The sequence below is a fragment of the Lissotriton helveticus genome, chromosome 10, assembly GCF_964261635.1.
Source record: "Lissotriton helveticus chromosome 10, aLisHel1.1, whole genome shotgun sequence".
Classification (NCBI taxonomy): domain Eukaryota; kingdom Metazoa; phylum Chordata; class Amphibia; order Caudata; family Salamandridae; genus Lissotriton; species Lissotriton helveticus.
The window spans coordinates 905,409,720-905,434,043 of NC_136071.1; the positions used below are offsets into that span (position 1 = coordinate 905,409,720).

The 24,324-nt window shown below is 44.3% G+C and overlaps 1 protein-coding gene across 2 annotated transcripts in view; it reads left to right on the forward strand.

Annotated features, from left to right (window-relative positions):
* Positions 1-24,324, forward strand: part of CNTNAP2 (contactin associated protein 2) — a 2,169,461-nt gene that overhangs the window by 2,096,292 nt on the left and 48,845 nt on the right. For both annotated transcript variants that reach the window (XM_078663547.1, XM_078663548.1), the window contains one exon: positions 11,039-11,266. In XM_078663547.1, the coding sequence (XP_078519673.1) occupies positions 11,039-11,266 (228 nt within the window). The remainder of the gene's footprint in view (positions 1-11,038; positions 11,267-24,324) is intronic.

The following is a 24,324-nucleotide window of genomic DNA, read 5'->3' on the forward strand; positions in this document are numbered from 1 at the left end:
GATCCGGCCACGAATTTCATCGAAAATGACAAACTTGTAAATACACCTGTTTGTTTAAACTCTTTTACAGTCCCTTCCTATGAAATCCTATACAAAATGTGCAAAAAAATTAAATCAGGATCCCCTAGGGATCCAGCACCCCCGAAAATTTTAGCCAAAGCCTTTCCTGTACTAGAGCCTCATTTCAGGCACCTATTACATGCTTCCTTTACTACCTCCTGCCTTCCGGAGGAGTGGAAACAGGCAATAGTATTACCCATTAAGAAAAAATCAAACATCAGCCTGGACATAATGGACAACCTGCGACCCATATCCCTGCTACCCTACGTGGCCAAGTTAGCAGAGAAAATCGCTAACAGTCAACTTATGGAACACCTTGAGAACCATAATGTTTTCCACAATTCTCAGTCGGGTTTCAGAACTGGCTTCTCTACGGAGACAGCTCTCCTGAGGGCCACTGAAACCCTACGTGAAGGTGCAGATAAGGGAAAGACAATGGCCCTTATCATGCTGGATCTCAGTGCCGCTTTTGACACTGTAGCACACACCATCTTGCTACAGTGTCTAAATAAAGCGGGCGTCACCAACAAGGCACTGGGTTGGCTGAAATCTTTCCTGATTAACAGGACCTTCCAGGTTCAAAGAGGGACTTTCCTCTCCGACAGGGTGATGCTAGAACAGGGGGTTCCTCAGGGCTCTGCCCTGAGCCCTACCCTGTTCAATCTCTACATGGCCCCGTTGGCGGAAGTGGTGCAATCGTTCGGCGTAGAGCTTGTCTCTTACGCCGACGACACTCAACTTCTCATATCCCTGACCCATGCCCCTTCTAAGGAAGCTGATAACTTCAACGCCTGCATGTCCAAACTAGCTATGTGGATGAATGAACACTGTTTGAAATTAAATGGGACAAAAACAGAGGTCCTCATTATGGGAGGAAATGAGGTCAAATGGACGAAAGAATGGTGGCCCAGTTGTCTGGGTCCCCTGCCCACGCCCGCACAAGAAGCGAAGAACTTAGGTGTATGGGTGGACAATAAACTGTCCTTTGACAGCCACGTAAAGAGGACTGTTGGCAAATGTTTCGGGGTGATGAAAACCCTCAACCGCACCCTCGACCTGTTACCCACCAACTCCAGGCGCACCATGACACAGGCATTAATAACGTCCCGCATTGATTACGGGAATGTACTACTCATGGGTACTTCAGTAAAAAACATAAACAAACTACAGGTTCTACAAAACTCGGCAGCTCGCCTGGTGCTAAGGCTTCCCCGCCGTGCCCCCTCACGTCCTTCTCTAGCAGCCCTCCACTGGTTACCAATCAGTAAGAGGATTGCTTTTAAAGCAATGCTATGGTGCCATAAAATAATTCATCACAGAGCGCCGGCATATATGTCTGATCTGGTGTCTGTGTACGAACCCAACAGATCTCTCAGATCCAAAGGAATGGGTCTACTGAAAACTACCTGCCCCAAAAAAGCGAAAATGGGTGGCAGATCATTCCGCACCTTAGCCGCCAGGCAATGGAACCTCCTGCCTCTAGAGATTAGGTTGGAGAGTAATGAATTAGTATTTAGGAAGAAGCTGAAAACTTGCCTCTTTGCTGTGTGAAATGGCTCTCTCTTTCCTTCCTCTGCTGCTGCTGTCTTTCTCTATAGCGCGGGGACACGCCGGGAGGTGTTACCATGCGCTCTACAAACTCCTTTAAACTAAACTAAACTAAAATGATACCAAAACATCAAAACTCCAATCAGTAGAACTGGAGTTATGAAAGTTTAAATGTTTCTAGTGAAAAAAGCACCTAACATCACAAAGTGCCAGTTGCAATCACCTGGTCGGGGTAGACTGGGAGAAAGTCACAAGTTCAGGCTGACTGTGTTTGAGCACGTGTCTAATACAGGGACCAGGTTAGTCCAGCTTACAAATTATCTTCTTAAGTACAGCGCAAAGAGTTCCATTCGCATTGGAGGAGGCCACAAATGGTAGGAGGCTTTTGGCGTGAAGAGCAGGTCGAGCATCGCAGATGGTAGTTGCTCTAGTTGAAAGATATGGTTGTCTCTGGAGCTCTACGTTGGTTGTTGTAATGGGCTGTTGCTGTGGCACGAAGTGCAGGTCTCTCATTGCTGGTCATCACGAATGGTCATTTTCGGCACCAAGTGCAGGTATTGTCAGAGCTTTGTGTTGGTGGTCATCATGGGGGGCAGAGTCTTGCACAGACATGCCTGTCGAAGTCATGAGGAGCCCAACCATCAGGATTTTCACTTTTACTTCAGGAGTAGTACACTCAGGTGTCAGTCAAGGGTCGAGGCCTGTGGAGGCACCTCTTGGGGATCAGGGACTCACTCCAACAGAGTTCAGCAGGGCTCAGGCAAGTCCAGTTGCAGATCCAGTTGCAGCAGGTCAGCTGGGCATTTGTGGAGAGGCCTCTGTAGTTTACTGTGTCCCTGTAGCTCACACAGGAAGTCAGTCAAAGTCCCCTTGGAGTCACTCTGGTTAGCCTGGTATGAGAGCCAACAAGTCCAGTCTTCCTTGTCAGACAGCAAGGCAGTTCAAGCAGCAGGACTGTCCTCAGGCAGCAGGGCCGTCCGTCTTCTGGAACTTCCACAAGTCCAGGAGTGTTCTCAAGAGTGGCTCTTTAGGTCCAATATGTGTACATGGTGCCAGCCCTTGTGTGGGTGGGCTCCCTGTTCCACCCCCACATCTGGTTCTGGAAAGTTCTTCACCTGATAATGCTACAATTGTTACAATTGTCTGAAGGTGACTAAAGGTAGGGCAGACCTGGTGTCATGTTCTTTTGTGTGAACAGGAAGCACAGCCCTTTGAAGTGTACCTGGGGCCGGGTCCAGCCTCTCCCCAGTCATCCTGCCAGGATGGCCTATCCTGTCCACTGTGTAACTGTCTAGGAGCAATACACACACCCCAAAAGCAGAGACAGTTACATATATAGGCAGATATAGGCAGAAGGCATAAATGGTTCAGGCAAGAGAATTACAAGTTTCTAAAAGTGGCATTTTCAGGATTTTGACTTACAATCTAACTTTACTATGAAAGAGGATTTTTAATTACAATTTGTTTGACTATAAACAACATATCTCTATCTGCTCTCAATCCAAGGTTAGCACTTATTAAATGTGAAAATGTACCCTAGTGTTACTCAAAGAGAGGCCTTACAACAGTGACTTTCAGAGTTTTTCAATGCCAGTACATGGAAAACGTAAACCCACATGCCGTACCTTTTAAATACTGTGCACCCTGGCCACTGAGTGGTTAGGGCCTACCTTATGGGTGACTTATATGTCTTATACAGAAAGGTTTAGGCATGGCAAACGTTTATTTTGCCATGGCAAAAGTTTATTTTGCCATGGCAAAATGGCTGTTTAGAAAAACTGCACTAGAGGGTGCTGTGGCATGTTTTTAAGTGCTACTTTAGAGGGTGAGACAAAGAGTGCAGCAGACCCTGTAGTAGTAGCATTTAATTTACAGGCTAGGGGTAGATGATGTACCAATTACTAGGAACTTACAAGTAAATTAAATGTGGAAGTTCAGTGCCGCCAATTGTATCATGTTTGAAGGCGATAGCACAAGCAATTCAGCACTGGTTAGCCGTGGTAAAGTGCACAGATTCCTGAAGCCAACAAAAACAAGTGTGGCAAAAAAGAAGGAGGGAAGGCAACATGTTTGAGGGAATACCACATCAAAGATGCCTGGTCTAACAATTTGCTATTTTTATTTAGTTTGAGTAGCATTTTGGAGACATATGATTGTAACATGCATTTAACTTAAAGGAGCCATTCAATGTGTAGGAAAGGAAAACGTTTTTTTCCAGTCTTGTACTGCTAATAATTGCCAGCAATAGGCTATCTAGAATGTTGCCTTAATTGATGTTGGCATATGGGGTTTTAAGATGTATTGTTACACCATTCACTGGATTCACTGGCTGGCACTTTTAATTAGATTGTTGTGATATTTTTTGTTGCTTTTTTTACACCTAAATATTTTAAATTCATCCACAAGGATAGTTATATTTGAAGTGAGTGTTGAAAAGATATAGGGGCAGATTAGGATGGCGGACGGACTTGCGTCCGTCCGCCATCCCAGAGGTGGAGGGACCGTCCGCATGGGCTGCGGCGGTCCCTCCGTGCAAATGAGGATGTGACCGCCACCCTGGCGGTCACATCCTGGATATTTAACATTGCGGCGGGTGCTGCTTCAAGCAGCACCAGCCGCAATGTTAAAAGTGCATGTTTAACATTTACATGCACAAAGCGGCAGGCACCGCGCGGTGCCTGCCGCTTTGTGCATGTAAATACTGGGGGGTACCATAGGTACCCCCCATGTGCACCCCCCACCGCCTACATCCTGGGGGCCTGCAACGGGCCCCCAAAATCAAAAGTACACATGCTTTTCCACGGCGGAAAAACCGCCGTGGAAAAGCATGTTTACAAATGCATCCTAATTTGGCTGGCGGTGTCTGATAGACACTGCCAGCCAAATGAGAGCTTTTCCGCCGCGGTTGTAATCCGACCGCGGCGGAAAAGCAGCGGACAGAAACCAAGACCCACCAGCCATCGTAATGCGGCGGTGGGTCTTTGGTGACTCCGCAGAGGATTTTCTGCCTCCTCCGGGCCGGAGGTGGCTTCCGCCGGCCCGGAGGAGGCGGAAAATCCTCCATCCTAATCGGCCCCTAAGTGTTTTCTTCATTAGAATGTAGTGAGAATTGTTTAGCAGTGTTGAAAATACATTCACCTTGGCTTAATATGAAATGTTTTCCTCTCAAATCAATTAAGTTTTAGTTATAATCTGATCTTATACCCCGCATCAGGGATAATGTATAAACACCTCTACGCTGGCCAAAGATATCGGGTGTGAGAGCTCGAACATGCAGTCTTGATTGACTGCTGATGAAAGACATAAGGCCTGAATCACAAAGATGTACTTACACCTTAGTGTAAATTTACGATTGTTTGATATTCACAAAGGTATTTCACAAGTGGTATATTTATGACTGCAGAGTCTTCGCACATAAAAAGATAAGACACTCCTATTTTTTTTATATACGGAAACTCTGCAGTAATAAAGATAGTACTCATAAAATACCTTTGTGAATAGCAAACAATCGTAAACTTACACAAAGATGTAAGATTGCCTTTGTCAATCAGGTACACAGTCCTTTCTCTATAGTGCAGTAGTGATGTAGAGTAGTCTTATTTCAGAAAGGTAATCAGTGCCCCCATTTTCAGAAGACATTACTATATTTAGTTATGTTAGATTAGTTAATTCTCCAAGGAAATGTTAAATTTTTAGTCTTGAAAATGGTGTTATAGTGGACAGTCTGAATAGGTTAAGATTGCAGAAACGGATAGCAGTTCACAGACTGGGATCAGGGACCAAATCTTTATTATCATACTTTGTGCATTTTTTTTCCATTTATCTACCAATTTTCTAAGGAATGGAGTTTTTGTGATTTTGTACACATTCTCTCACACTACTGAACTGGAGACTAAGGGATCATTGCATTATTTAGCTTAAAAAAAGTTCAAGGCGCTGTTGATATATAATGTGATTCTCACATATTTCGTCTGAGAAATGTTCTTGTTCATGTCTCTTTAAAGGCTTCAGTAACAGCATGTTAAAGAAAACACGAACTGGTCCTCTAATTTTTTACTTGACTTGGGGTGCTATTTTGAGAATACATTATTTGTAGATAGTATGGCAACTGTATCCAAGACCTGACTCAATCAGCATTTTTATACGATGCAAAATTACTACCACTCAGAAAAATGTATCTTTGCTTGACTGGAAAAAGGAGAATACTGCATTCTCTGAACTTAACTGCTATGGCAACACAGTTTTGGATGAATCTCATGTGGCCACTAATGATCACACTTATATTTATTTGATTGTCTCCGATCAAAAGAAATCTTGGGCAAACAGCCATTCCAGCACGTTGTCATTTCAGATAGAGGTATGTATGATTCCCGCCTTACCCTGTGCAAAGCCTGACGAATTTCACAGGGTCTGTGCTATTCTGTGTAGCAATTAATCATGTGACCTGCAGCTATTATCTAGAAAATGTCCATAGGCTTGCAACCCTAATGGAGGAATGGATATAGCAATCTTGAGTTTGTATGACATGAGCAACAACATCGTCTGAAAGAAAAAGGACCAGATGTACTACTCTTCCAATTTGCAGACACTGTTTGCTGTTCCTAATGGGGCTGCAAATTGCCTGCCTCATTAATGTTCATGAGGCAGGTGCAATTTGCGACGCAATTGGGAATGGCTAGCACTCCCATGGATGGTGGCCTGCTGGGGTCAGCAGAACTCCATGTATGTGACTGCTTTTTAAATAAAGCTTTATTTTTTATTTTTTTTACATGCAGCCAGTTTCCCCTTAAAGGAAAACGGGATGCATATAGAAAAGAAAAATTAAACGTTTCTGTTTATTTTTTTAAGAGTAGACAGTGGTTCGTGGGACGACTGCCTGCTGTTAAAAAAAATTTCAACGCCAATCACAAAGGGGAAGGGGACCCCTTCCCGTTTGCGAGTGGCTTACTACTCATTTCAAATGGGTGGTAAACTGTGAGTGTTTTTTAAGGGTTTTTTGAAGGGGATGCCCTGAAACCAGTCCCAGGATGCTTGTTTCCGGTCCAGGGAGGGCCTGGCTTGGCAGTTCGGGCTGGAGATATCCCACAAGGAACAGGGTCAAGACTGATTTGCATATGGCTGGGTCCAAACTGGGGTGGGGTGGTTAGCAAAAGAATGATCGATTTAACCCAGATCCTTGTGAATTCGGGTGAATGTTTGCATTGTCCAGCATTCCGTCCATCAAATGTTTCTTTTGCATATGCTTTTTAATTAGGAAGATTTTTTTTAATGCAGCTCGTTCTCCTTAAAGGAAAACGGGATTCATTTAGAAAAGAAAAATGAAACATTACTGTTTAAGAGTAGGCAGTGGCTCATGGGCAGACTGTCTGCTCTTAAAAACAAATTCAATGACATTCACAAAGAGGAAGGGGATCCCTTCCCGTTTGCGAATGGCTTACCACCCATTTGAAATTGGCTGTAAACTGCAAGTGTTTTGAGGCCGCAAAACAATCTCACATTGAAGTGCGAGTCGCTATAAGGAAGGGATGCCCTAGACACGCCACTTCCTAATAGTGAGTTGCAAACCCTACTTTGTGAGTGAGTGATAGGTTACCAACTCGTAAAATAGGGTTTGTAAATAGGGCAGACCTATTTTGCGGTCGCAAACGGGCCGATTTCCCATTTGCCACTGCAAAAAATGGTCGGACATCTAGCGCTTAGTGTCCTAATAGTGATTACAAGACATTATCCCACTGGGTGTAGAGCTAGTATTAACTACAATGGAATGATGTTCTCATGAATGATATTTAGGACACAACATTTCTTTCTGACAGTATATTGGTTACGATATTATGGAACCATACCTACCTTTGCAATAGCAATAACTGGTGCAAGAGTAAGCAACCATAATGTACTGTATCTGAGGCTCCCAAAGAAGTTGCCAAATAAATACAAAACTACAAAGCTATTTGGCTCAGACAGGTGCCCAGTTTTCTAGCATTACAAAAAGGGATGATGGACGGAGCGTTTGAGCAAATCAAACACTCACCCCCAGCCAACTGATCTGGGTTTAATCCATCACCATTCTTTAGCCCACTCAGCCACCCCAGTTCAGACATGGCTATATGCAAATCAGTCTGACCCTGTGCCTCATGGGAACAGTGCAGCCCGAACTGCCAAGCCATGTCTTCCCTGGACCGGAAACAAGCATCCTGGGACCGGTTTCGGATTCATAATCCTCATCAGCCAGGCTATCTTGAATCCAGTGGCCAAGTGAGCAAGGGACTCACGTCTGAGCATACCCTGCCACACTTAGGGCGAACAAAAGCGATACAAAAGGGGATGATGGACGGAGCGTTTGAGCAAATCAAACACTCACCCCCAGTCAACTGATCTGGGTTTAATCCATCACCATTCTTTAGCCCACTCAGCCACCCCAGTTCAGACATGGCTATATGCAAATCAGTCTGACCCTGTGCCTCATGGGAACAGTCCAGCCCGAACTGCCAAGCCATGTCTTCCCTGGACCGGAAACAAGCATCCTGGGACCGGTTTCCGATTCATAATCCTCATCAGCCAGGCTATCTTGAATCCAGTGGCCAAGTGAGCAAGGGACTCACGTCTGAGCATACCCTGCCACACTTAGGGCGAACAAAGCGATACAAAAGGGGATGATGGACGAAGCGTTTCAGCAAATCAAACACTCACCCCCAGTCAACTGATCTGGGTTCAATCCATCACCATTCTTTAGCCCACTCAGCCACCCCAGTTCAGACATGGCTATATGCAAATCAGTCTGACCCTGTGCCTCATGGGAACAGTCCAGCCCGAACTGCCAAGCCATGTCTTCCCTGGACCGGAAACAAGCATCCTGGGACCGGTTTCGGATTCATAATCCTCATCAGCCAGGCTATCTTGAATCCAGTGGCCAAGTGAGCAAGGGACTCACGTCTGAGCATACCCTGCCACACTTGGGGCGAACAAAGCGATACAAAAGGGGATGATAGATGGGTCGTTTGAGCAAATCAAACACTCACCCCCAGTCAACTGATCTGGGCTTAATCCATCACCATTCTTTAGCCCACTCAGCCACCCCAGTTCAGACATGGCTATATGCAAATCAGTCTGACCCTGTGCCTCATGGGAACAGTCCAGCCCGAACTGCCAAGCCATGTCTTCCCTGGACCGGAAACAAGCATCCTGGGACCGGTTTCGGATTCATAATCCTCATCAGCCAGGCTATCTTGAATCCAGTGGCCAAGTGAGCAAGGGACTCACGTCTGAGCATACCTTGCCAGACTTGGGGCGAACAAAGCGATACAAAAGGGGATGATGGACGGAGCGTTTGAGAAAATCAAACACTCACCCCCAGTCAACTGATCTGGGTTTAATCCATCACCATTCTTTAGCCCACTCAGCCACCCCAGTTCAGACATGGCTATATGCAAATCAGTCTGACCCTGTGCCTTATGGGAACAGTCCAGCCCGAACTGCCAAGCCATGTCTTGCCTGGACCGGAACGGTGATGGATTAAACCCAGATCTTTTGACTGGGTGTGAGTGTTTGATTGGTTCAGATGCTCCGTCCATCACCACCCCCTTTTGTACTGCTTTTGGCCGCCATAAGTGTGGCAGGGTATGCTCAGACGTGAGTCCCTTGCTCACTTTGCCACTGGATTCAAGCAAGCCGGGCTGAAGACGGCTGTAATGCCAGAAACCGGTCCTCGGAAGCTTGTTTCCGGTCCAGGGAAGGCATGGCTTGGCAGTTCGGGCTGGACTGTTCCCATGAGGCACAGGGTCAGACTGATTTGCATACAGCCATGTCTGAACTGGGGTGACAGAGTGGGCTAAAGAACGGTGATGGATTAAACTCAGATCTTTTGACTGGGTGTGAGTGTTTGATTGGTTCAGATGCTCCGTCCATCACCACCCCCTTTTTTACCGCTTTTGGCCGCCATGCGTGTGGCAGGGTATGCTCAGACGTGAGTCCCTTGCTCACTTTGCCACTGGATTCAAGCAAGCCGGGCTGAAGACGGCTGTAATGCCAGAAACCGGTCCTCGGAAGCTTGTTTCCGGTCCAGGGAAGGCATGGCTTGGCAGTTCGGGCTGGACTGTTCCCATGAGGCACAGGGTCAGACTGATTTGCATATAGCCATGTCTGAACTGGGGTGGCAGAGTGGGCTAAAGAACGGTGATGGATTAAACCCAGATCTTTTGACTGGGTGTGAGTGTTTGATTGGTTCAGATGCTCCGTCCATCACCACCCCCTTTTGTACCAGTTTTCTAGCAGGGTATGTAAAGTAACACACAACAGTGTAATTTGAAATGTATTACCAAGTGACATGGCCTTAGGTTCCCTCCCTCCCTCTTCATACCTTTTGAAAACCCTGGAATTTGGATATATGAATAACATGCACTTATGAAAAGCTGCAAGGCTAAAAGTGATAATAACATTTGATATTTTAAATTAGAAAAGCACACTATGCCTAGGCAATTATTACATGCAGGATACGTGTCGTTCGACCCTCTCGCGGGGAACAAATTCAGCATTAAAAAGAATCAGCGAGTTGTTTTTTAATTGTTCAGACGCCTTATAATGAACTATGTGGTTTTTCTTTTCTAATTGAGTTACTTATGTTAACTTCTGCTTTCACCAGTTGAGTCAGCTGTTCTTGTTAAACTCTCATTGTTTCAAGCAAATTAAAATTCAGTGTTTTATTTGTTTGGTTTGCAAGGAGCATGGCCGTCACGCTGATCTTGTTTTCTCCCCTTGAGTAGCAATGAGTTAGTTGGCTTTAGTAGATTCTTTCAAATTAGTACTTCAATAAAAAATAGATATAGCGGTTATGAAAATACAAGGAAGGAGTCTATAATCAGAGACTACTACATTGCTGCCTTAGCCTTTTTGTAAAGGAATATTACGTCTGTCTTCAGTTTCAGATTTCGCCAAAATGCAAAGTCAGTTGCCCCAGGATACTTGTTAAGAAGACGGCTGACCTATTCCATTAATTATGTATTGCAAAGAAAAGAGTAGAATTAATTAAACATAAGCTGTCCGTTTGTTACTTAAATTGGTCGATAAATTAACATACAGTAACCCCCATCTTTAATGTCATAGAATAGAAAGTGTTAGGAACAAATAACGAACATCTTATTTTGACAGAGGTACACATTTACCCTATGCTCTTTTTCAACATTTTCGGCATAGTTCTCACTATTAGTAGTTATTGATGAATGACTAATTTTCGGTGCTATTTGCGATATACACGTTGTGTCAGACCCAGATCTCTAGTATTTAAAGTACTACATTATTTACAATGTTGAGAATTGAGACTAAATTGCAAGTAACTCTCTTTCTAAAATGTGACAAAGATGTTAATTTTTTTTTTAAAGAAATTGTCCTAGAATGAGCTTAACACATTTTCCTACAATACTCTTATTTTCTTTCATAGAAACTGGAAAAATCGACGAGGAGATACACAAATACAATACACCTGGATTTACTGGCTGCCTGTCAAGAGTCCAGTTTAACGGTATATCACCTCTCAAAACAGCATTAAGGTCAAAAAATTCTTCTCACGCCTTCATCCAAGGTGACCTTGTGGAATCTAACTGTGGTGCTTCTCCGTTGACCATTCCACCAATGTCTGCTGCAACTGACCCCTGGCACTTGGACTCTGGTAAACACATCATAAACATATTAAGATACTGGTTGTAGATGAGTCAGTGATTATAACTGCCACATATGACTTAAATCGTTCCACATTACTAGTTATGTAACTGAAAACTATTATTCAAGCACAGTCTATTTCTTTTAGTTTAACTATGTTGATTGGTGGTTATTCTGTGTGTAGATTCAAAATGAACAGTGTCTGTCTCACACAAATTGAAAATCTGGATACATTCAGTAGATGCTACCTGGTAAAATACCTCGTTGCCCTTTGGAGGTTGATAAATTAAATACCATTACAAATAATATTAGTAGCACCTGATACTTACAACACTTGCAAAAAGAAAACTGCTGGAATAAATGCTTAAAGTATGAAATCATAGGTATTCAGATGTATTCAAATCTCATAAAAGAGACATACATGTATTCCTAATTAATTTCCAGTAAAGGGTGCATTTATGGGGATTGTAGCATGAGTGACGTGAAGCGTGCACGTTAAACTGCGCCATACTCACTGGGTTGATGGGAAATGTAGTAAAAAGTGTTCCCTGTGCAGAACGTAGAATAAAATTAAAAAGGTCAAGTCATGTGAAGTAATTGTGTAGTAGCGAGCCCCAACATACATCTTTAAATAAACAGGCATAGATGACACTGTATATAACTTTATTAATGTTCGGGCTCGCTACTACATAATCACTTCACATGACATGACCTCTTTAATTCTATCCTAAGTTTCGCACAGGGAACACTTTTTACTTTATTTTTTGAACTCGAGTATGATATACCTTTTTTTTTGTTAGAATTTTATATAGCGCTAACAAGACCTGAGAAATCGGGTCTCGGAGCACTTTACATCACCACCAGTTTCATTACAGAAGAACAGATTAATTTTTTTTGTTAGGCACAGGGAGACTAAGTGATTTGCCCCGAATCACAGAATGTTGAGCATCATTGCCGAGACTCGATCCCGGTTCCCTAGCTCCGAGGTCTACCGCTCTAGCCGTAAGGCTACATCCTCTCCTCTACCTTTGATTACTAATACTCCTCCGCCTATTTCATCAATCTTTGCCTGCAGTGTGTGACTAAAAGGAGCCTCACCTTCGCTCCTGAGATATATGCTATCCATCAAATGTGGGTAAGTATCATTGCATGATCTAGAATCACAGGTTTACAATATGCACAATACATAGAGACCTATACTATAGAAGTACAAAAAATAATTATGCTTGTGTGGTGTCTGTCCCCATTGGGGGGCTAGGTATGGTTCTCACATTGTACAAATATGCATGTAGGAAAAATATATTGAAACAATGAAAGATTATCACTAGGGTCCCTAATTTATCGCTCTAAAAAACTGTTTACATGATTTGTATGGGTGAATGAAGTTTGTTAAGGGAATGAATAATCGTTCCACAACTCTAACAATAATGTGCACAGAGAATATATGCATTTGTCTCGATTTGGAGACACTGTAATATACACTCATGCAGTGGGATATGCATGCTGCTCTTCCTCTCACAATTGTATTATGTACTGTCACCTTATGTAAATGTTAGAGTAGAACTTTACGTAATGTCTGCCATGGATTCTCCATTGCAGGTGATGAAACAGAAAGACAAATGGCGAGCAAGAATGAACACTGCCCTCACAATAGTGCATGATATTACTGTGCAAGTTACATTTGTGACTTATCTTACTAGGGAGGTATGTATTTGATACCCTGATGAAAGCCACGGACCTTGTTAGGCCTTAGAGGAGGGCTGAAACATGTTGGTTAAAAAAATATAGGGTCATAGGACCATTAAAGTCCACATTACCCCTTTTCCTATTTTAACTTTCCCTACCCTCTCCACTAATAAAGGGATACCTAGAAGAAGGTGAGGGACTTTTAATCTCTAGTTAAGCCCCTTGGGCACCCTCCATTTCTAAGTGCTCCCTGAAACAGTGTTGAGCCCACCTTGACCTTTAGGAGTCAGGTGTGAACCCAATGATGAAGCATGACACTACTAGAGTGTGTAAGGGTCATATATAAGAAAGGAATTCTTCCCTGCACTAGTCATGCAGAGCTAGCATATCCACTTGGGATAACTAACCCCCCCCCCCCCAATCCGTGTCCGGTGTACTATACACCACAATCCCCACAACCCTTGGCGGGATACTATATTGTTGAACTGAGTTTACAAGGGAGGACATATCCCCCCATTCTCTTCATATTTGAAGAAGCCTCTCAACTCGTCAGGTTCCACAGGTTGCTCCTGTTTGAGCCTTGTTTGTTTAATATGCTGCTTTGAAATAACCACACTGTGGTTCACTGTGCAGGTGGCAACCCGCCTGTACTTTTAAGGAGATTAGAGAACCCCTTCCAGACATGTGCAGTGATTGACTGCACCTGCCTGTAAGGGGATGCCTGGGGGGCCCATAGTACTGCCTTTCCCACTTCCAGAGGGCTGCAATCAGGGGGCACACTGACAGTGCACCACCTTTTAGGTGGTGCACTGTTAGTACGTCTCCTGACAGCTTTGTTGCCTCTACGCCCGCATCTATAAGACAGAGCGGGCTCAGAGGCAAAGGGATTCCCTCATTTGCATGGGGCCACGACCCCCTGTAAATGAGGGAATGCCCTCTGGTGATAGTGCTAGCTCTAAATTACAGAAAGGGCTGCACAAACGTCATTGGCTCCATCTGTGATACCAAAGTGCCCCAGGAGCATGTAAAGCCAGCATTAATGCCCATTGAACCTGCAGGACACTCCAATAATATGGCCCCCTGGTCTCCGCTCACCACTCAGACTACCACGGCCATCATGACCTCTATCCACTCCGGGGCACCCACTGACCCCTTCCCCCACCGTTTTTTCAATCTCTGAACCATCCCAATCAGCATGGAACTCACCAGCATCATTAACACCTCCATCACCATAGCTACCTTCCTGGACAGGTGGAAACACACAGATGTCAGACGCCTCCAAACAAAAGCCTCTACCTACCCCAGCGAACTCAAAAATTATCGACCGATCTCCCTGCTCCCGTACCTTGCCAAAGTACCTGAGAAAGCCATCAACCAACAGCTCACAGAATACCTGTGACTAAACCACCTTCTAGATGACTCCCAATCTGGATTCTGTGCCAAACACAGCACTGAGACCGTGCTGATCGCTGCTACAGACGACATAAGAACCTACCTTGACCATGAAGAGACTGTGGTCCTGATCCTCCTCCACCTCTTTGCTGTATTTAACACTGTATCCCACCACACCCTCATCAACAGGTTCTACAACATCGGCATACAGCAAAATGCCCTCAAGTGGTTTGCCTCCTTTCTTTCAGGATGCACACAGAACATTCAGCTGCCTCCCTTCACCTCTGAACCAAAGGACATCATATGCGGCCTTCTCCAAGGGTCATCCCCTCAGCCCCACCCTTTTTAACATATACATGACCCCCCTCGCAGACATCGTCTGATCCCACGGCCTCAACATATATTCCTATGGTTTTTATACTCAGCTGTTCCTCTCGCTCACCAAAACCCCTCCACCACCAGAACTAACTTCTGCGACACCATGACCAAGGCAGCCAACTGGATAAGAAACAACTGCCTTAAACTCAACTCCGAAAAGACAGAAGTACTGATCTTTGGGAAGAACATCTCCATATGGGACCACAGCTGGTGGCCAGTGGAACTCGGACCAACACCCACGCCCACAGAACACGCGTAAACTAGGCATCATCCTCTACATGGAACTGACCATGCAACGACTAGTAAATGCAATCGCCTCCTCCTGCTTCCACACCCTTCGCACGCCCAGCAGAATGTTCAGATGGACCCCGCTCAACACCAGATAAACCATCACCCAGGCCCTCGTCACCAGCCTCCTCGACTATGGCTGCACTCTCTATGCCGCCATCTCCACCCAGCTCCTTGGAAGACTCAAGGCCCTTCAGATTGCTGCAGCCAGACTCATCCTGTACCTCCCCAAACAAACCCACATCACCTCCCCCTCAGGAACCTCCACTGACTCCCAAACCAGAAAGGATGGCAGTGGAAGATCCTCAGGCACACCTACAAAGCTCTACACAATCAAGACCGGCCTACTTAAAAAACCAACTCAACTTCCTTCTTCCGCAAGACACCTGTGCTTCACTTCATTAGCCCATGCCGCAGCCGCAGCAGAGGCCGCTCCTTCTCCTACATCACTGCCAAGGCCTGGAATAACCTGCTCCACCATCTGCCCCTCCATCTTCCAACAGCACCCTCCCCTGCGTAACACAGAAAAAAAACCTCAAGAACTGGCTCTTCGACGGAGACGTCGCACCCACAGTGCCCAGACACCCTGAGGGGTGACAGTGCTGTACTTTTACAAATGCTGATTTATTGATTGATGATAGACCTATCATGATGTCAACGACTACTTCATTGATTACATTAATTATGACCTCATCATCTATATCAAACATACAGCTTTTGCATATATAATATAGATACATTCTCCGAGCTTGGTTTTGAAAAGCTTTCTCTCTGAGAATGTGAGGCTTTGTAGATATCTGAATAATATCATAAATGAGGAGGTCTGAGCATAAGCACAGACCAAAATGTAGAGAAAGGAAAAGTGATCAAAGAACAGAAAGCTGTCATGGGGCTGTGTTAAACGTGATACTTCACTGGAAACAACCATCCGCCCCTCCTGTGGCTTTATGGTTCACTCGCTTGTAGCACATTATGGCCATGGACATTTTGACTCATAGAATTGCGCACACCAATGCTAAATTTGCTCGTACCTGGCAGCTCTTGATAGAATATTTTATGCATTTGGAACACATTTGCTTCAATCCGCCCAAACTTAAGGCCCTCCAACTCTTTTAGTTAGACTAAGTTGGATGGGGTGTGATCCTGATGAGTTGGATACATCTTTTGCTTCCCTCCCGCCCACATCGCCAAGTGATTCTACCACTGTCTTTTCATGCGGAAAGTGGGCCTCCATGACTATGAGCATTCACACGTCTAGCCTTCTTGGCCGTTTTTTTTTGTTGTGTGTGCTTTATTACTTTGCTGCAATTACAGTTCTAAGCCATACTTCCAGAGTTGTTCCATGGTGCCTTTTGACATACTTGTGAAATATACTGATGCACTATTTTCTGCTTATTACAGTGACTACATTCCTCTATATTCTTGCCTGCAATTTGATTGATATCACTATGTCTGAAAAAGCTTCATGTGTTGCTCTGTGAAAATGCTTTGCAATAAAAAAGATTACAAGTAAAAAAAAAATATAATGCAAAATCAGTATCTGGAGACTTTTTGGATAGGATACTTTTATGCTAGGAGCACATATACAGTGAGCACATGTAGTAGGATCTGTATCAAGAATGGAACAGAGTCCATTAGTACATATTGAGAATACACAAGTGAAAAGTGTTGGAAGGTGCATTGACTAAGAATGTGTGGATGAATTAATGCATTTTTCATATACAATAGCCCCTGTAAACTGGATTGCTTCTTGGACCTTCTCGTGTCTGTCAGACCAAAGAACTGAAGTGCAAACTGGATTGCTTTTTGGACCTTCTCGTGTCTGTCAGACCTGTCAGACCAAAGAACTGAACTAGAGGATGTCAAATTGGAGCAATACCAATCACATAGACATCTTTTCAGACCTCACTGAGAGTAATTAAAACTCTTCCCACACTTGCAGGGCACTACATAACCATAACCCAGCATCAGTTGTATCTGCTTTCCCACTTCCAGACACATCTGCTCGTCCGAACTCCTATGTGCACAATCCCATGCATGCAGAAAACTAGATTCGGCAGCCAAGCCTCCTACTACATTTCTCCTATAGAGCGGAATGACCTGCCACTACATATAAGAGGCTCCTCTTCACTTCTTGAATTCTGCAAGAAGCTGAAGACCTGGCTTTTTGAGCCTCAGAAGGCCCTGAGTGAGCCTAAACTCTCACCTGCTCAGGACAAGGATACCCTCCCGGGTGACATTGGGCCCTAAAAATCTTCATAACATAATGTAATAATCGCTTGGAAAAATACTTAAAACCACCCCTTTCTCTGCTTCCCCCAGTTGTAAACATCTAAGGGGAAAGGCAGAATTGGAATTATCCCAATTTTCTTTTGTGTCCCACAGGGCAACATCATTGTGTGGGCAGCAAAGCTCTTAAGCATCCTCTTGCTGGCTGATTGTGTGTGAGAAAAAAAGAGCAAACTGCACTACAACAGCACTAAGCTGTGAATGGAGGCCTGGTTGATTTAAAATTGGATGGCATCCTTGGTTCAAATAGCACTTGCAATGCTGTTAGCTGTTTGATTTATTATGAACGAAGAAAGTTCCTGGGAGTTAGATCCACCAAAGTGCTGGGCATAACCAAAATTCCCAACTGTGAAAGTAAAAACCAATGCCGAACTTTAGCAGGAGTGTAAGTGCAATGTGGTCTAGAGTTGCATGCTAAAAAGTCAAAATATGTAGAGATTCCCTGACAGCTCCCCAGTTGTCTTCACCATTAACCTAATGCTTGAACACAATACAGCTAGTACCATTCTGCCAAATAAATGTGGGAGCCCCAGGAGCCCCAGGAGAGTAATTTGGATGTGCGTCGTTTTCAGTGCGACCATGCGAAGTAAAACAAGCAACAGACCGCCTCTAATGAATTGTATGAAGGGCTAATAAATGACACTTTTTGGAAAGAATGAAGCAAATGAAACGGAACTGACACTTGCATGAAATGTTGCTGCCAAAACAGCAGACGAAATTACAACTTAACTCTCAAACAGCAGTGACTGAAGCGAATGTCAATGGGTGGAAAACATGTACTATGGCTTAGTGGCAGCCGGTAATTTAACCAGGAAGGGGAGCGGTGGTCACACGCACGCATACACAATCACACACACCCATTGCATCCACACACAGCCATTCAAACCACTCACTCACAAATACACATACATTCATACATAGATGTTTTCATCAAATATAAAAAAAACACATAACATGTACCTTCACTGTAGAGAGGGAAGCCTAGAGGTCCCAGGAGGGTTGGGATTGCTGTCTTCCAATGAGGGAAGGCAGCAGTTCCTCACTTGTCACAGAGTGGGATGGGGTCAGTGACACTACTGACTCCACCCCATTGAATGACGGCCCTGGGCTTTTCAAGAGTTAAAACTGATGCACCCAGGACCGAGGCAATCAGTAATGCTCTCCCTCATCATGGGAGGAGGGTCTTGCATACTCTTCTGCCAGGCTGAGGAGGTTATGCCCACAGGGCTATGAAGTCGTCAGACAGGCAAAGTTCAGCTCAGGCAGTAAGGAACATGCACAGTTAGCGCATGTCTAGCCCCTGGCTGGCTCACCTGAACAAGAAGAGTCTTTCAGGCTGACCTTTGTTCAGCCTGACAGACACCATTCTTGGTTGGAAAAAGGTGAGGAGGTGTGTCCCCTCAGGCCATATGGATGAGCCGCATCGGCTATGGTTAATGCCAGTGATATGGCAAGAGTGCCAGGGTCCCTGGTGCACGCAAAGAAAAAAGTTCATCTGTCCTCTGGGTGGGTAGTACAAAATGGTTATATTTGGGTGCTCAGGGATTTCTAAGGGCCTTGGGCACCGGTGTCACTGCACCTACTGTACTGTCCATAGCCATGCACCTAGCCAATGGTCCAGCCTCGGTGTAATTGGAACCATACAATCGCAAATTGTCAGTTTAACTTTTCCACACACCTTTTTGCAATCTGAGAGCTTAGCGCAGATATCTTCAAATTGGGGGGTGCTCTCCCTTTGGGGTGGGGGGGGCATGGATGGATTACATGTACTCTGCAAGTACATGTAAATGAAGATAGCCTGGAAGTGTGGCAATGTTTTTTTGCCACATTGCAAGGCTGTCTTAAGTTACTTCCAAACCTTGAAGTGAGAACTGTGATCAGAGTGCCTTGGGGGCAGGGGGTCCAAGAGCTTGCTAAAAAAACACAGTCATTTCCAATGCAATAGATCTCGCATTTGTGAGAGTTAGAGCTATTGGCATTATGATGTTTCTTGATGAATTTCTGAAATAAAAAGAAATGTGTGTACTTTTATTTTTGCCCCATTTCAATTCTTGACCTTTGTGAGGATGGCTCAATAATGTATTTAAGTGACATCCTGCTTACAGCAAGAGTACCAACATAATTGCTTCAAATCCCATTGAATATCATTGAGTTAACAATTGGCTGCACTTACTGAGATGCATAAACATAAATAGTTAGGCCTTTATTACAGAATATTGGTAGTCCCGATTCTGATGGAAGCTGATTTTTTTCGGCTTGAGTCATGATTATCAGATATGCGGTGAAGACAGAACCTCACAGTATTGGCAAATTCAATTGTGTTATTTCCCATAAAGTTTACACACACACACCACACACTGAGGAACTTGCAATACACTGGGTGGATTTAGAAGGTCCTGCCCTCTTCAACCAGGGAGATTTGGGAGTGGTAATTGCTTCACAGTGCTGAATTCATGACAGAGCTGTTGATCTAGGGAAGCACTCAGTCTAGCAACCTACCCTGGTAGCAGCAGGTTGGGCACTGCAAAAGAGATGCAGTCAGAGGAAGAGGTATTAGTAACAGGGGCCAAGCTCATCAAAGGGCACTAAGGACGAGTTTAGAGGTAACAGGGAAAGAACAATGGAAAGTAAGAGGAGAATGGAGGAATGAAAGGAAGGCAGGCTTAGTCCAGGACAGACAGGCCGCGTCTGTGCAAAGAAACAGTGGGGTCAGGAGAAGGGGCAAAAGGGCCCCTTACTAATGGAAGTTATCAAGTTGAAGTTAAATATAAAATTGTTAAAGGGTTGGAAATTGTTTAGTGGCAGAAGGGATAGTTAATATTTGTTAGAGTGCTGTGAGGACATATCAGTCTGTACGACAATAAGCAGATGGTTGGTTTTATGTACTCCGAGCTCAAACAGCCCTGTGACAACACCAACAAGGTATCCATGGTGATCCAATCCCAAAGTAGGTTGAGAGACTAAATGACTGCTGAATCCATGCTCAGCATATTTAAAAAACATGGCAAAGAACAACCAAAGGAGTGAATTGTGCAGCAAAAGAAACAGCAACATAAATAGAAATAGGTTCACTTAAAAACCTAAGTGTGCAACAAGAACACATTTGTTTTACTGTACCGCACAATAAAGCTGAATTATTAAAAATACCCTAAATCTGTCCTTCAGAATAGAATGTCTGTAAGTACTACTTTACAGCACTGAATAATTGGATATGCATTAATATGCAGTAGATGATGGATAATGTAGCAAATGCAGTAATATAAGTGTTTTTTTTCTTTAAAACAGGCCATTCATTAGTGCAGCAGCTGCTGTGCCAGGTGTGTAATTGGCCTTTGCTGGTTATCATTAATTAAGCAGGACTGGGGCCCGGAGATTTGAGGGGCCCACTACGTCACAATTATGACTGCCTAACTCTAAAAAAGGGGTATGGGAGCTTATTTTCCTTTCTAGCGCAAGGATCAAGGGCGCCCATGCAGAACACAGGGAGACAACATGTGGGAGCTCTTTTTTCTGAAAGGGACCGAGAGCCTGATTCAAAATTGGAGTGATGGTCAGGCATGGTGGGGAACATTCCACTGGAGATAGGCAATGGTATGCGGGTCTTATAGATGACTCGGTGTCAGCCTAGAATTAAGACTTAGGATGTGAATTTGTTCATTAGTAGTATTTTTACTTCTTTTTTGAAGGCGGTAAAGGAAGAGATTCCGCGCACTACTGGAGGTAAGGAGTACCAAATCTTTCGTGCAATCCCTGAGAAAGGTCTGCAGCCAGTTCTCTTCTTATGTAAGGATTGAGGTTTCAGAAGGAAAGTACTCACACTTCACAGTTGTCTGCAACCTCCAGACCTTTCTAGCTTTAGAGCCAAATAAATGGGTGCATTGTTATAAATTGCTTTGTGTGTCATGCAGGCCACTTTTAGGTGTATTCTTGCCTCGTAAAGCAACCGGTTCAGGGCTTTCAAGGTCTGAGAGATGTGACTATTTCTTTTGGTTCCTGATGCCAGTCTGGCCGCTGCATTCAATGATGCCCTCAGCGGAGCCAGCTTGTATTTGGGGAGACCACAGAGAGAGTGGTGCTTCCGTAGTCTAATCTTGGCAGCACTAGGGCATGCACTGCCATTTTTAATCAGCCTGAGAGAGGAAGGGTTTGGGTTTCCTTAGTAAACTCAACTTGTGATTAGCTCCCTTGGTGGCATTAGACATGTGCGACTGCATATTCAGATGCTTGTCTATGGTGATGCCTAGGGATTTTGCTGAGTCAATGATGAGGGGAACACAGTCAAGGGACGTTAGGTGTTTTAACCATAGGTCTAACTTCAGTGTTTGGTTCGGTGGCGAGATGAGAATGAATTCCATTTTTTGGGTTTCAGCATGAGGTGGTTGTTAGTGAGCCAGCTTTGTGTGTTCAGTAGAATAGTGTTGAGGGCAAAGAAGTCATCTGGGGTGGAGATTTTCAGATACAGTTGGGTGTCATCCGGGAACAGGTGATATAGAATGTTCGCTGATTTCAGTGTGTTTGCCAAAGGCTCCATTAGGAGGTTGAAAAGAATGAGTGATAGGGCTGATCCCTGAGGGACACCCAGGGTGACCACAGAGGGTTGCGAAAGTGAATTCTTCATCTTAATTCCTTGAGTTCTGTTATTTAAGAAGGAGGGGAACCATTGCAACACAGTGGCCCATCCTTCATTCTAATAGGGACAGAAGATTCTCATGCTTGACCATATAGAAGGCGGAGGACAGGTCGAGAAGTATCAATAGGCATGACTCATTGCAGTCAAGCATTTTAAGTATGTCGTCCATAATGTGAGTGAGTGCAGATTCCGTGCTGTGACCTTGGCGAAAGCCGGATTGGTGACTGTCTAAGAGGTTGTAATTCTCAATATGGTTGCATAATTGAATTTGTACACATTTCTCTAACAGTTTTGCCAAAGTAGGGATGTTGAATATAGGGCGGTAGTTGTTGAGATCAGATGGAGTGGCGTCAGCTTTCTTTAGTATAGGTGTGACCTGCCCTATTTCAAGGCAGTCCGGAATGTCACCTTGTCTCAGGGAGGCATTTACATTTGTTTCCCACAGCGGTAGATAGATGTTTTTAAAATTTTGAACAGAGCAGGAGGCAGGGGGTCAGAGAAATGATTGGTGGAGTTGATTGCTTGAAGAGTGTTATCGATTATTTGTTGAGAGATTGGCGAGAAGGTGTGCCATGAGGCATTGTTTTTTGTGACTTCCCCTGGATTATTGAAATGGACTTTGAATAGAGCGCCACATTTAGAATCTTGGACCATAGATTGCGGGAGCGCCTTTTTGGATTGACTAGCCCGGTGGTCTTAGTCTTTTCGTGGAAGAAATTGGCAAGCACATCACAGGTAGGTGTGGCCAGGTAATTTAGTTCCCTAGAGTTAGTCGTATTGCATGATTGTTGCTTGACGATTTCAAAGAGTTTTTTTGACCGGTTGATAGCTATGTTCAGCTGGGTTCTGAAAAAGTCTGCCTTTGCCTTAGGAATCTTCCTATTGCATGAATTCCTTAACCTTCTAAGGTGATCAAGGTTATCAGTGGTAGGAGCAGATTTCCATAGACGCTCTGCAACTCTTAGATGCCGTCGCTCCGAGTTCAGGGCCTCATTGAACCAGGGTTTGGACATTTTGGAGGAGATGTTTTTTTCTTGGAGGGGAGCTGCAGAGTCCAGGATTTCGAGTAAAGTGGAATTGTAGAAGATTGTGAGGTCATGTACATCAGTCATGTCCGTCATGAGGGTCAGGGTGGAGTTGCAATGGTTTGCCAAGGTGATGGGGTTGATATTTTGTAATTTCCTTTTCCATTGTCTTGTTTTTGAGGGTTGGCCCCTTTTTTGAGTAACTTCGATATTGATGGAGAAGAGGATGCAATAATGATCAGATCAATCGCATGGGGTGATGGATTCTAGTAGGATTATGTTTGTTTTTGCAATGATGAGGTCCAATGTCTCTCCCTTGTTATGAGTTGGGCTGTCACAGAATTGAGATACCTTCTGTTCTGACAGAACCTCTTTAAGACAGCCTACAATATGATTGTTTGCATTGTTCCAGTGGAGGTTAAAGTCACCCAAGAAAATATGAGGTACTTGTGAGTTGGCATTTGATGCCATGATCTCAATTATCTTGTCGATACAAGTCAAGTTATCGCCTGGGGGGGGGGATGGTAGAATATGTGAAGCTTGCTGGCGACGCGCTTAGCATCAGAGATATTAAAACATAGATAATCACAGGAGGATAGACCGATGGAGTCTGCTTGCTTGACTGATATTGAGTTACGATAAATGCAGACTACCCCTCCCCCAGCTTCCCGATTCTGTCTAGTCGGATTAGGTCGTGGACAGGAGGAACCAGTAAGTCAAGGATGGGCGAGAAGGAACTATTTAGCCATGTTTCTGTGAGGACCATAATGTCTAAATCATTCTCTATAATGAGGTTGAATATTTCAGGAGCATGTTTGCTGGCAGATCTGAAATTAATGAGCCCACGCTTCAACTTATTAATAGAGTAGATTAGGGTAATCTGTTCTAAATTGATATTTCTGAGGTTATCTCTATTTACAGATTTGTTCTTGAGAGTCGGTTCTCTGAGGGAATTGGTTACAATGGATTGAATAGTGCCACATTGCGACTTACTGTTGTCTGTTGCCCGGGTATGGGATGTAAGGAGGTCGTCTATGTTTCTGTCTGAGAGTTCATCGCTTGACCTCCTAGGCCACGATGGGGAGGGTAAACTACCCAGATTAGTGCTTTTGGGGTGTGTGAACTTGGATATGTGTCTACTAAGTTGGACGTTGATTTGGTCATACTGACTAGTGTTCTGGGTGTGAGCATTCATGGGGATGCAATTTCTCGTTTGGAGACTGATTTGGTTCACGCTGTCTTTGGTGGCTCTCTGTATGTTAAGAAGGTCTTTAGTGATAGTAGATAGGTTATGCATTTCGTCCTTGAGATGGGATAGGCCAGTGGCTAACTCATTGAGTCAAGTGATCGAGATGGAATTGGGAAAGTAGGTAGTAGGTG